The sequence below is a fragment of the Peromyscus maniculatus genome, chromosome 9 (genome assembly GCF_049852395.1).
Source record: "Peromyscus maniculatus bairdii isolate BWxNUB_F1_BW_parent chromosome 9, HU_Pman_BW_mat_3.1, whole genome shotgun sequence".
NCBI lineage: Eukaryota > Metazoa > Chordata > Mammalia > Rodentia > Cricetidae > Peromyscus > Peromyscus maniculatus.
The window spans coordinates 47,881,227-47,895,521 of record NC_134860.1 but is presented as its reverse complement, the minus strand read 5'-3'; the positions used below and the strand labels follow the sequence as shown (position 1 = coordinate 47,895,521).

At 37.4% G+C, this 14,295-nt stretch overlaps 1 protein-coding gene across 1 annotated transcript; it reads left to right on the top strand.

The window, feature by feature from the left end:
• Nucleotides 1-1,138: 1,138 nt before the first annotated feature.
• LOC143267359 (olfactory receptor 11G2-like) lies at nucleotides 1,139-5,829 on the top strand. The gene has a single exon (XM_076544908.1). It carries the CDS (start codon nucleotides 1,172-1,174, stop codon nucleotides 2,105-2,107), a length of 936 nt encoding a protein of 311 aa, XP_076401023.1. The 5' UTR covers nucleotides 1,139-1,171; the 3' UTR covers nucleotides 2,108-5,829.
• The last annotated feature ends 8,466 nt before the right edge of the window (nucleotides 5,830-14,295 follow it).

Below are 14,295 nucleotides of genomic sequence, written 5' to 3'. Positions count from 1 at the left end.
AATGTAAATTTAAATACAAAATTAGCATGATTTTTCTCATTTAGGGGCATGTCAAAGAAAATTCAAAATATATCAAATAATTTTTTGAAAATCTAAATATAAAAATATTTAAGAATTGTAACAAAATGAGAGTCAGTAGAAATGTTGCTAGAATGGTTTTGACTTTAGCTCCTTGGGATATTGAACTGTTCATGTAAATGAAGACGATTATGACCCAACTTCTCTGAAGTTTATGTGGATATGACATGAAGACATTAACACAACTTTAAGATAAAATATACAAATCTAAGATTTTTTTTGTCTTGAAATTTTGTAGCATAGGAAGTGGTTAGGTGAACCATATAGGATTGTTTTCCTGTTTATTTGAAGAAGGCTTTGATGTGGGGTATTTTCCAATCAATGTAATCACCTTGTATTATTTTTATTCCTATAGTTCTTTTTCTCTCCAGACCTCATTGTGGAAATTCTGTATCCAATTCTAAACTTTTCATTATGTTTTAAGGCCTCTTATAATACTATATGTCTCCGTGTATTATCATTGGTAGGTCCTGTATTCCTGTGTTTTATTTTTTTGGAACACCATATTATTTTATGAGGAAATTTCCATTGTTTTCTAAAATGGACAGATCTTAAATTCAGGCTAATTATTAGACTGTCTTTCGTTAAGGAAGCCAAAACCTTCAGGCAGTTCTGAAAAGTATCATCATTTATTGATTTAACCATATCTAGAAGAACGAAGATCAAAGACACACTGAAAATTTATATAATATGCAAAATTTCACATATATACTTCAATATTAAAATATTTATTTGTTTATCATTTTGGAATTCCATATATGTGTATAATGTATTCTGTTCACACTCAATGGCCCACCTTCTTCTATCCCCCTTTCTTTTCAACAACCTCCTTCTTATCAACAAGTCCTTCTACCACTATGATATATTTTTGTTGTGTGGTCCACTGGGTTTAGCCAGAGCCACCAGTGTGGGGATGAGTGCAGAGCTATTGACTGGAACATAAGCTCCATTACTAAAGACAAGGACTTTTCCTCCTTGATACTGAGTTGATGATGAACAAACTATTCTGTTTCCTGCTTGAGCAAAACTTAAATTCCCTCAGCTATTTCTAGGTTATTCAACAATTTCTGGTACCTTTACAGCTTACAGACAGATGAAAACCCTCAGCAGCACCAGTAATTCCAGCACCATCGCTGGCTTCATCCTCCTGGGATTTCCCTGCTCCAGGGAAGAGCAGATCCTCCTCTTTGTGCTCTTCTTCATTGTCTATCTCCTCACCCTCATGGGCAATGCTTCCATCATCTGTGCTGTGCGCTGGGATCAGAGATTGCACACCCCCATGTACCTCCTCCTAGCCAACTTCTCCTTCCTGGAGATCTGGTATGTCACCTCCACAGTACCCAACATGTTGGCCAACTTCCTCTCTGACACCAAGGTCATCTCCTTCTCTGGGTGCTTCCTGCAGTTCTATTTCTTCTTCTCCTTGGGGTCTACAGAATGCTTCTTCCTGGCAGTAATGGCCTTTGACCGCTACCTTGCCATCTGCAGACCTCTACACTATCCTGCTCTTATGACTGGGCGCCTCTGTAACATCCTTGTGATCAGTTGCTGGGTGCTTGGTTTCCTCTGGTTCCCCATTCCCATCATCATCATCTCCCAGATGTCCTTCTGTGGATCCAGGATTATAGACCATTTCCTATGTGACCCAGGCCCTCTGTTGGCCCTCAGCTGTTCCAGAGCCCCACTGATGGAATTTTTCTGGCCAATAATAATGTCTCTGCTCCTTTTTGTTCCTTTTGTCTTCATCATGGGATCTTATATGTTGGTCCTGCGAGCAGTGTTTAAAGTTCCTTCGAGAGAAGGAAGAAGAAAGGCCTTCTCCACCTGTGGGCCCCATATGACTGTGGTTTCTCTTTTCTATGGCTCAGTGATGGTCATGTATGTGAGCCCAACCTCTGAACATTCAGCTGGAATGCAGAAGATTGTGACTCTTATTTATTCTGTGCTTACTCCACTCATTAATCCTGTAATATATAGTCTGAGGAACAAAGATATGAAACATGCAATGAAGAAGCTTTTGAAAACATGAAAGTTAGAATTTTAATCAAACAACACATTTGATTGTGTAAGTACATACTGTAGAATATTATTCAACCACAAGAATGATTAAATTGTGTAATTTAGCACAACATGGATAAAATGGGAGAACATTGTGTTAAAAAATAGAGTCAGTCACGGGAATTCAAATACTGAATGTTCTTATTTATGTGTAGGAAGTCTTAAATAATTAATAGGGTTAGGAAGTGTAAGAAGATGGAATGTGGTTAATGTTTACAAGGGTTGCAGTGGAATAGTTATTCAACATCTGTGTTTGATACTGAAATAAGATATGTCTGACACATGTTAATTCTTTTTCACATAAGATGACTCAGATTTTGAATGTTCCCAACATAAAAAATATAATAAACATTTTAATAAACATGATACTGATGAAAATTACCTTGATATAATATGCATTGTATTCATATGCTGAATGTTACCCTGTACTTCACAAATATGTCCAATTATTGCATCAATTAAAATGAAAATATAGATCCAGGTATATTGGAACATGTCTATAATCCCAGAATCTGGGGAGTTGGGACAGGAGGATCAGAATTTCAAGAGATTTTGGCTATATAACAAGATCACTTTTCATAAAAGAAAATAGAAGAATGTGGTGATTTATGCCTGTGATACTTACATTTCCTGTTGCTGTAGTAAACACCATGACTAAAAGCAATTTAGGATGGAAAGGGATTACTTGGTATACAGATTACAACCCATCATTCAGAATACCCCAGACAAGATCCTAAGGGGGGAAACTGGAGGCAGGAATTGAATCAGAGACCATGAAAGAGTATACTTACTGGCTTGCTTTCCATGATATGCTCAGCTTGCTTTCTTCCAAAACCCAGAAGGACCTGCCCAAGAGTAGAACCATTTTCAGTGGGATTGACCCTCCATATCAATCATTAACCAAGAAATGCCACACAGATACGCTCATAGGGCAGTCTAATTGAGGCTAGTCCTAGCTGATTGTAATATATGTCAAGTTAACAAAAACTAGCCAAAACATATGATCCCTTGTCAACTTGACACACAAACACATTACTATTAAATAACATTTCCTTTGTTTATCCCTAAGCCATCATATTAATATAATAATATAGCATGTACTCCAACTTTTAAAACTCCAATATTATTTTAAATTTTTCAGTATTTTAAAAGTTCAGTGCCTCTTTAACATATCCAAAGATTCTTGATAGTGGGTCCACATAAAATCCAAAATAAATTCCATGCTTATTTTTTTCATTTTTCCTTTTGGGAATTTTATGCATGAGGACTGTATTCACAGTATTTCCATCCTACCCTCTCCCATTTGTAACTCTTCTTATGCCTCAAATCCCTCACAAATCCATGACTACACACACACACACACACACACACACACACACACACGATTGTGTGTGTGTGTGTATGTTTGTGTGCATGAATGCCTAATGAGTGCATTTAATGTTGTTCATGTGTATTTGTGTTTAAGCATGATCAGTTAAGATTGGATAATGTGTCATGGAGTTTGTCCCTGGAGAAGAATGATTCTCCCTCTCTTAGCAGCCATTCATTTTCTATGACTCTTCATCTAGGGGTGAAACTCTGTGATATCTCCCCCATCACACTGAGATTAACTGGTGTTCTCATTGTGTGTGTCTTGTTAAAATTTCTTGGATGAAACTTTCTTTCGTATATGAAAGGCACTTGTTGCAGATGTTAGTCCTCTACCTTTTACCATCTTTAGGCTACCACTTCCTCGATGTTCCCTAAGCTTTAGATGCAAGGGTTATGATGTGGAAATATCTTTGGGGGTGGGTACCCTGTGGTCAAGGATTCTATGAATTTTGACTAGTTGTAGTAGAGGTGCTCCATCTACTACAAAAAGAAGTTTTGAGAGTGTTGTTTATCTGTATACAAGGCTAGGTATTTAGAATGCAGTTGGGAATCATAGTGTTTTAAGAAAATGGCAATATTAAACTTTCTTCTAGGATACATGGCCTCACTAGCCATGGGTAGTTGGCTAGGTTTATAGTACCAGACATGAATTTCCTTCTATTTAGAAGGCCTAAAATCCAATTAGGGGACTACTGGTTAACCTGAAGACATATGTGCTACTATTACACATTTGGGGATATGTTGTCATGGTCATTGTTGAGTTTCATAGACTGTACCACTTGGTAAGACTACGGATTACATTTCTCCCTTGGCAGCTTTCAGAGCACCTTCCAATACTATGAGAGCTAATCATCAGGGAAGAGGCTTGTAGGTCAATTTCAGCTTGATTCATCCAACTCCTGTGTCTTAAGGGTGGGGTGTTTCCCTGTGCTTGTTCAATTGCCCTTAGTGTTCTTTATCTCTTCTACTCCCAACTCTCTCAGCATTAACCTCCCTTTCATCACCTGAAGCAAAAATATATGTCCTATTTTCTCTACTTCTCCGATCATAGCACCTATGTTGTGCTATCTTACTTTCTGGAGATCCTCCCCTACTCTCTTTTAATCCAGGTTGTATAATCACATCTGAAAATTCAGAGTCAGGATCACTGAAAAAGAGAGAACATGTGTGTAGATGTAACCAATCGTCTTTTTAAAATAAGAAACACAGAGCCAATGTAAAAAAGAAAGCCGAGAGGTCAGAACTCAGAGATAAAATCTTACCTCCTGCAGTGCTCCTAGCTTCCCCGAGAGAGGGAGGTACTTCCTGTGTCTCTGTTTAAATAATCTTTCTGTTCTGCCTTCTCATTGGTTGTAAACCCAACCACATGACTGCCTCATCACTGCCTGTAAGTACCGCCCTCCAGGTCTTAAAGGCGTATGTCTCCATACTGGCTGTATCCCTGAACACACAGAAATCTACCTAGCTCTTCTAACCACCACGCTCTTACTATGGCTCTAATAGCTCTGACCCCAGGGCAACTTTATTTATTAACATAAAATTAAAATCACATTTCAGTACAAATAAAATATCACCACATTTCCCCTTTTCTATTTTAATAAAAAGAAAAAAGGCAAAAGGTTATAACTAACAAAAGAAAAACTATATACAAAAGTACAATAACTATATACAATATATACAAGTAACAAATACCTAAACGATGTCTAGTCCATTTGTATTTGACAAATCAGAGAAAATAATTCCCTTATCTATCCTATTTTAGTAAGTTCAAAATGTATCTAATTCACTTTCTATCCTAATTAATCTTCAACTATAACTAACTAATCTTCAACTCCCTCAGAGACCCAAGAAGGAAATAATATTAGCTAACAAAAATAAAAACAAGAAGTGCACAAAAGCAGCTTCCAAAAATTTTGTGAGTTGACAGAAACAGCCAGCTGCCTGGACAGTCACCTGAGGTTTCTCCACAGTGTTGGGGCATCATCTTCAGCCTATAGGCTTATGGTATCTGACAGACTCATTTGTGAAGTAGGTTGTACACAAGGTCAACAGTTCAACCTCACATTGGGTGAGAGCAGTCCATGTACCAGAAACACCTGAATTCCACTAGTGTCATGTCATGATTCAGGATTTTAAATTCTGGAAATTGTTGATGGTTTTTGAATTCAGCTGTCCATTCTTCTTGGCTGTGTATATATGGCTTCATCTCAGCATCCCCTTCTTCTCCACATCCCTCTATTAAATGCCAGTCTACTATTGAGAGGCGTGAGCTTTCAGTTGCTGTTCCATTGCACAACAGAAGCCATCGGCCCACTGCCTGTTCAGCTGCCTTCGAAGAAAAGGACACTGTACCTTTTCCGGATTATGAAGTCCACTTCAGGGATGGTGCCATATTGTCCTGGCCTCAGAAGATGCCTTTTGATAAAGCCATAACCACACTTGTTTTGGCAAGAATCAGTAGTCCTTTGTTTCGTGTTCTGTCTGTCCATTTTGTCCTGTTGATTTGAGGATACTTTGTTGTCCAGTGGCTAACTTTTGTCACAATGAAAATTAACTCCATATGCAGTTTCTTCAATGCCCATATTTTCTCTGAAGTAGATTGGTACTGCCAGGAGCCGACATGTCTCAAAAAAGAAAAATTTCTAAGTTATTAAAACATTTTAAATGCCATATTCTGTAGATCTCTGAAGGGTTTGAAGATGACCTGTCTAAAATACATCTGCTCAATTTTTAAAACATATCTAATATGACTACAATTTCTATTGTAATGTCTAACTACTAACTTTCATTTCTTTATATCCTAATAGTTGGTAATAATGTAAAGTATTTAAAATTAGTAATTGTCTTTTTCTTTTCTTTTCTTTCTTTCTTTCTTTCTTTTTTTTTTTTAAAAAAAACAAGAACCTTAAATCTAATCTCCTTTGCTTAGCCTTTTTCCTAACCCTTGACAACTTGTAACCTACCCCCCTAAATAATGAAAATTATCCCAGACCCAAAACCCATTAAAAGAACCAAAAAACCACCTGCCCCACACCACTTCTTTGGCAATGTGGGTGTCATATTCTTAAAATTGCTTCCTGCTGGGTATGGGCAAAGTTATCTTTAACCTGAAAGAAAAATTTAGGTTAATTGTCAAATTCTAGGAAAGGTAACTATATCCTTCATTATATTGTGTATAATGCCAAAGTTCAGGGTTTATCTCAAGTCCTTATTCAAGTAGTCTTTGAGACTGGATCATCTCAGCTAGTCATCTCAAAATTGCTCTGAGCACCTTGTAGTTCAAAGCTGATCTGTAGATGATGTTTGTCAGTTCAGTGATATTATTATTGTCCACGTGGAATTGTTGTTGTTGTTGTGGGGCCCCATTTTCTTCCTGGAGACTTCAGTTGATGTTAGGCCTGGCCATGATTTCCTGCAGAAAACTGATAAGAGACTCGAACACAAAGACATATATATGCAGCTAATTGAAGCCTTTTTTCTAGAATTAGTTAGTACTCTATATGACCATCCCTATCTTAACAAAGTTTAAAATGTATATGTATCTATTAATCTTGTAAATTTTGATATAAAATTTATACTTTAAGAAAAGTTTAAAGAATCAGAATAGAATCAAAGAGTTGAGATTAGTAATAGAATAGTCCCTTAATTAATTTGGCTTTTGTCCTGTCCCATAGCAGAAAATGGCTCTTTCTGGCATGATACAGGGAGTTTGCATTTTCCTTTTAACAACATGCTTGAGTTTAAAGAAGGAGAGAGCCATTCTCCAACTCCAAAGTCAGCTTTAAATTTTAATTGAACTGGGACTATTAGAAAACCAATAGTGTTAAATCTTTAGAGAAAAGCAGAAACAAACATTTAAGAAGACATAAAATTTTTTAGATAATATATACCCATATGCCATATACTCCCATATACTCTGTTTCCTGGGATAGATGATTTGTCCCTTTTCTTCAGTTGTCTCATTTGTCTTGTGTCCTTCAGATTCCTTAACCTTCATTCTCCTAAAAGACAAAAACAAAAACCTTTCCCCAAGACTAATTTTGGGGATGTTTCCTTTTGACAAGTTATTATCTGATTAAATGAAAAGGCATGTGTTACTGATACCAGTTAGTTTAAATTGGATGTTCATGCTGGTTGATGAACTATCACCTCCTCTAATTAAGAGGTCTCTCTTGTTCAAATCGAACCTTTATCAATTTTGATGGTACCCACAGCTTATCTTCTCCTGTAGAAACAAAAGCAAAACCTCGTCCCCAATGTAATACATACCCTGGTTTCCATTCTGAGGTCAGCACATCCTTAAAGTATATAGGCTGATTTAATTCTGTAGTTTTTTCTATTATCCAATGTCTCTCTGCAGCTGTTGTGCCTTTCTCATTGGCATTCAGAAAATTCAAAGTTAGAAGAGCATTATGCAGTCTATTTCTGGGGGTTTTTGTTACCCATTTCTGTTTATTTAGCATATCCTTTAGAGTTCTGTTTGATCTTTCTATAACTGCTTGACCTGTAGGATTATGTGGTATGCCTGTAATATGCTTTATATTGTAATAAGCAAAAAACTGTTTCATTTTAACAGAGACATATGATGGAGCATTGTCAGTTTTGATTTGTGCAGGTATACCCATGATGGCCATAACTTCTAGCAAATGAGTGATTACAGAATCAGCTTTTTCAGAACTCAAAGCAGTTGCCCATTGAAATCCTGAATAAGTATCGATAGTGTGGTGTACATATTTCAATTTCCCAAATTCTGCAAAGTGAAACACGTCCATCTGCCAGATTTCATTTCTCTGAGTACCCTTTGGGTTACATCCTGCTGGTAATGGCGTTTGATTGTAGAAGGAACAAGTAGGACATTTCTTTACTATTTCTTTGGCTTGTTGCCAGGTTATGGAAAAATCCTTTTTTAAACCTTTACTATTAACGTGATATTTTTTATGAAATTCTGAGGCCTCCAGCACATTTCCTATCAATAATTTATCAATCTCATCATTGCCTTGTGCTAAAGGGCCTGGCAGACCAGTATGAGATCGGATGTGAGTTATATATAAAGGATGACTCCTTTTCCTGATTGTATCTTGTAATTGAATAAATAGTGAAGTTAATTCTGAAGCATCAGGGATAAATTCTGCAGTCTCAATATGTAATACCACTCTTTCAGCATACTGAGAGTCAGTTACTATGTTTAGAGGTTCTGAAAAATCCATTAATACCAACAGAATAGCATACAATTCTGATTTTTGCACTGAATTATAAGGACTTTGAACCACTTTACTTAAATTTTCTGATTTGTAACCTGCCTTTCCTTGTTTGTTGGCATCTGTATAAAATGTACGAACTCCAGATATGGGTTTTTGCCGTACAATTCGAGGCAAGATCCAATCAGCTCTCTTTATAAAATCAATTCTGTTGCTTTTGGGATATTTGCTGTTAATTTCTCCCAAAAAATTACTGCAAGCTCTTTGCCAAGGTTCACTTTCTGTCCATAATTTTTCAATGTCCTCCTTAGTTAAAGGTACGACAATTTCTGCTGGGTCTATTCCTGCTAATTGACGAAGTCTCAATTTTCCTTTCCAAATCAAGTCAGAGATTTTTTCCCCATAAGTTTTTAATTTTTTATTTGGTTTATTTGGTAAAAATATCCATTCCAATATAATATCTTCCCTCTGCATTAATATTCCAGTAGGGGAATGCCTAGAAGGTAAAATAACCAGAATGCAATCCAGCTTTGGATCAATACGATCCACGTGCCCTTCATGTACTTTCTTTTCTACCAAGGCCAATTCTTTCTCAGCTTCAGGTGATAATTCTCTTGGACTATTTAAGTCCTTGTCACCTTCTAAGGTTTTGAACAAATTAGTCAGTTCATCATTTTTTACCCCAACAATAGTTCGTAGATGAGAAATATCTCCAAATAATCTTTGAAAGTCATTAAGAGTCTGTAGTCTATCTCTCCGAATTTGCACCTTTTGGGGTCTAATTTTTTGTAGCTCTATTTTATATCCTAAATAATTAATAGAATCTCCTCTTTGTATTTTTTCAGGAGCAATTTGTAATCCCCAGCAAGGCAAAATTTTCTTTACTTCTTCAAACATTCTTTCTAAAGTATCTGCATTTGAGTCAGCTAGTAAAATATCATCCATATAATGATAAATTATAGATTTAGGAAATTTTTTACGTATCACTTCCAATGGCTGTTGTACAAAATATTGGCACAGAGTTGGGCTATTTAACATTCCCTGTGGGAGGACCCTCCATTGAAATCTTTTAACCGGTTGAGAATTATTATAAGTAGGCACTGTGAAAGCAAATCTTTCTTTGTCCTTTTCTTGTAAGGGTATTGAAAAGAAACAGTCTTTTAAATCAATAACTATGAGAGGCCATCCTTTTGGTAACAGAGTAGGCAAAGAAATTCCAGATTGTAGAGAGCCCATCGGCTGAATTACTTTGTTAATTGCTCTAAGGTCTGTTACCATTCTCCATTTACCAGATTTCTTTTTAATAACAAATACAGGAGAATTCCAAGGGCTGGTTGACTGTTCAATATGCTGAGCATTTAGCTGTTCTTCTACCAGCTCTTCTAAAGCCTGGAGTTTCTCTGTTGTTAAAGGCCATTGCTGAACCCATACAGGCTTGTCTGTTAACCATTTTAAAGGTAGAGCTGTTGGTATTTTTGGAGGATTATCAGTTGTTGTGCCCTGTTCTTGTATAATATGGATGGCTGGTGACCACTCAAAATAATGCCTTCTAATATTTCTCTCAGAAACATGTGCTAGTTTATGATTTGTTTCTGAGATTGGAGGGATTTTAATCTGAGTATTCCATTGTTGCAACAAGTCTCGACCCCACAGGTTCATAGCTATGTTAGCCACATATGGTTTTAATTTTCCTCTCTATCCTTCTGGACCTATACATTCCAGCCATCTTGCACTCTGTTTTACTTGAGATAATGTCCCAATTCCTAACAGTTGAACGTTTACCTCTTGAAGAGGCCAAGCTGGATGCCAAAATTCTGGTGCAATTATGGTAACGTCCGCACCTGTGTCTACCAGACCAGACAACAAAACACCATTTATTTTTATCGTTAATTTTGGTCTCTGTTCATTAATAGAAGTTTGCCAAAAAATTTTCTTTATGTTTTCTCCTGAATTTTCTATTCTCTCTTTTTCATCATCCTGACCAGCATGATTTATTCCAATAGTCATTTGGTTATTTAATCGCTCAGAGCAGGGATTTCCTCTACAGCTGCAGGAAAGGTTTGAACTGGTTTTGCTATGGGGGCCTGCATGAGGCCCCTCCGGGAGTTTCCTGAAAACTGAGGCAAAGGATTACCCTGTCTGTCCTTTTTTGATCTACATTCATTGGTCCAGTGTTTTCCCTTACCACACCTTCTGCATACTCCAGAAGGAAGGGGCATTCTGTTGCCATTGTTCCTTGAAGAAACATTGCTTCTAGGAATGACCTGTTTACAGTCCCTTTTAAAATGTCCTTGCTTTCCACACCCAAAACATCTAACACTCCTCAAACCTTTTGAAATTACTTCTCCTACCCACGTATTATCATGCTCATCAGCCTCAACATTAATTGTTTCTCTAATCCAATCTTCCAAAGGTGCAGATCTTGCCCTTAACGGCCTGATTATTCTTTTGCATGCTGCATTCGCATTCTCAAATGCCAAAGCTTCAATTATTGCCTTACTAGCTTCTGATCCTGAGACCATTCTGTTTACTGCTGAAGCCAGTCTTTCTAAAAAATCTGTGAAAGATTCTTTGGGGCCTTGCATAACCTTTGTGAATGACTCAGGTTTTTTTCCTGGTTCCTCAACTCTGTCCCATGCATTCAAGGCTGCCATTCGACATAAAATTACGGTTTGAACATCATATAAACATTGTGTTTGTATTGAAGCATATTGGCCTTCTCCAATAAGCTGATCCTGACAAACTTGTATTCCTTTATCCCTCCATTGTGTTTCTACGTTTCTAGCTTCCTCCTTAAACCACGTTAGAAATTGAATTCTCTGGCTGGGTTCCAGAACAGCTTGTGCAAGGTCCCGCCAGTCCTGTGGTATAATCCTATTATATGTTGACCAAGAGTTTAACATTTGCTTTACATATGGGGAATGCATGCCATAAGATACTATTGCCTCCTTAAACCTTTTAAAATCCATCAGTTCAATTGGAGCCCAGATATTTTGTGTAGCCATTTGATCAGGCATCTGCTGTACGGTTACAGGATAAATTAAGGATGACTGTGTGAAAACAGGCTTTCTTTCTGTAACCTTATGATCCAAACTTGAACCTACTTCACTGTTAAAATTAACAGGTTTTTCTAAAGCTGTTATCCTGGCACTTAAATCGACTATCTTTTTAAATAGTAAAATGAGAATAAGCATGGTGATAAACTGCATAATTCCCATAATACTAATCTTTTCATATAGTTGTTCCATTGTCAGACTGCCTAAAATTTCAAAAACCCAATTTTCTTCCAATGTACACAGAAAACCCATTTTTTTTTTAAATGTGGAAAAAATTTGTCGTTTAAATAGTTTCCTTTATGACTTACCAAATCTGCGTAGAACAGTAGAAATCCGAGCGAATTTCAAAAGAGCCACCTAGTGTCCTAGGTGTGAATCCAGAGAGAGAGAGAGACAGAGAGAGAGAGAGAGAGAGAGAGAGAGAGAGAGAGAGAGAGAGAGAGAAACAGAGACAGAGAGAAAGCAAGAGAGAAAGCAAAAGCGAAAGTGAAAGCGAAAGTGAAAGTGAAAGTGAAAGCGAAGGGGTAGCCGGCTAAAGCTTAAAGCCAGCCACTTGTTCCCTCTTGAGCCGAGTCAAGGCTTGGCTTTACAGGCAGGGGCCCTGTTTAGCAGGGCAGGCCTGAGCTGTTTGTAGCACTGGCTTTAAGCAAGCAGCTCACAGTCCAGCCTGAGCCCAAGCAGACCTGGGCCGGGGCTAGGGAGCCGGCTGCTCCGGCTAGGGAGCCGGCCCCAAGCAGTTTTTAATGGATTCTTGTCACGTTGGGCGCCAGATGTAGATGTAACCAATCGTCTTTTTAAAATAAGAAACACAGAGCCAATGTAAAAAAGAAAGCCGAGAGGTCAGAACTCAGAGATAAAATCTTACCTCCTGCAGTGCTCCTAGCTTCCCCGAGAGAGGGAGGTACTTCCTGTGTCTCTGTTTAAATAATCTTTCTGTTCTGCCTTCTCATTGGTTATAAACCCAACCACATGACTGCCTCATCACTGCCTGTAAGTACCGCCCTCCAGGTCTTAAAGGCGTATGTCTCCAATACTGGCTGTATCCCTGAACACACAGAAATCTACCTAGCTCTTCTAACCACCACGCTCTTACTATGGCTCTAATAGCTCTGACCCCAGGGCAACTTTATTTATTAACATAAAATTAAAATCACATTTCAGTACAAATAAAATATCACCACACATGTGATATTATTTTTTCTGTGTCTTAGCTGCCTTACTCAGTGAAATTAAATTTGGTGCCATCCATTAATCTCTAAATTTCAAGATTTTTTTGCAGCTGAATAAGATTCCACTGTGTATATGCACTGTATTTTCATTTTCTACTCATCAGTTGAAAGATGTTTAGGTTGATTCTCTTTCCTAGATATTCAGGTTTGAATGAGAAATGTCTTCCATAGTCTTGGGCATTTGAACACATGGGTCCCAGTTGGTGGCACTGTTTGAGCAGTTTTACATAGCACAGCCTTGCTAAAAAAATGTAGGTCACATGGAGGTGTGGTTTCTGATTTAAAATTCTCACCTATATCCATTTTATTCTTGCTGCTTCTTGTTCACAGCTTGAAGATGTGAGCTCTAAGCAACCTGTTCCTGAAAACACACCTGATGCTTGTTTTCATGCCTCCCCACCATGATGAACTAATATCACTCTGAAACTGTAAGCCAAAATAAACTCCTGCTTCTAAATGTTGCCTTGGACATGATGCATTATAAGGTCTATAGAATAGTATCTAATACAGCAGCTAGTTGAGTAGAGTAGAATGGTCATGGTTGCCCCAGTATCTGTGGAGTAGAATGTTAAGTTCTTAGGGCATATGTTAAGTGACAGTATAGCCTTTTGAGAGTTCTCCACACTGATTGCCAGAGTGGCTGCAATCAATTTGCTGTCCCACAAACAGCAAATTTGAGTTTCCCTTTTCTCCACAAGCAGTTGCATTTGCTCTCAGTTGTTTTCTTGATCTTAGATTTTCTGACTATGAGATAAAGTCTCATAGTAGTTGTAATTTGGATTCCCATAATTGCATAGAATGTTTATTGCTTTTTGAGATATTTCTTAGCCATTTCTGTCTTTTCAGAACTCTCTGCTCAGACAAAAGACCATTTTTAATTGAGTTCTTTGTTCTCCAGACCCTGTAATGTTTTTGTATATTCTGGATATTTATGTATCCTTTATCAGATGTACAGCTGTGTATTCATTACATTGATTATTTCTTTTGCTATACAAAAGCTTTTTACTTTTATGAGGTCCCATGGGTCAATTGTTAGTTTTGATTCTTGATCAAATAGATTTCTATTCAGAGTCTTTTTCTACTCCTATATCTTGCAGGATACTGCCTGTTGTCTTCTAGCAGCTTTGGTTTCACATTGAAGTTTTTATCTTTCAAAAAATTGTACAATATATTTTGATCATATTCCTTTCCCCACCAACTCCTTCCAGATCCTTTTCACCTCCCCACCCATTGAGCTTCACGTGCTTGCCCCCCCTCACAAAAAGTCAAAAAAGGGTCAAAAAATAAAGAAAATGCACACACACA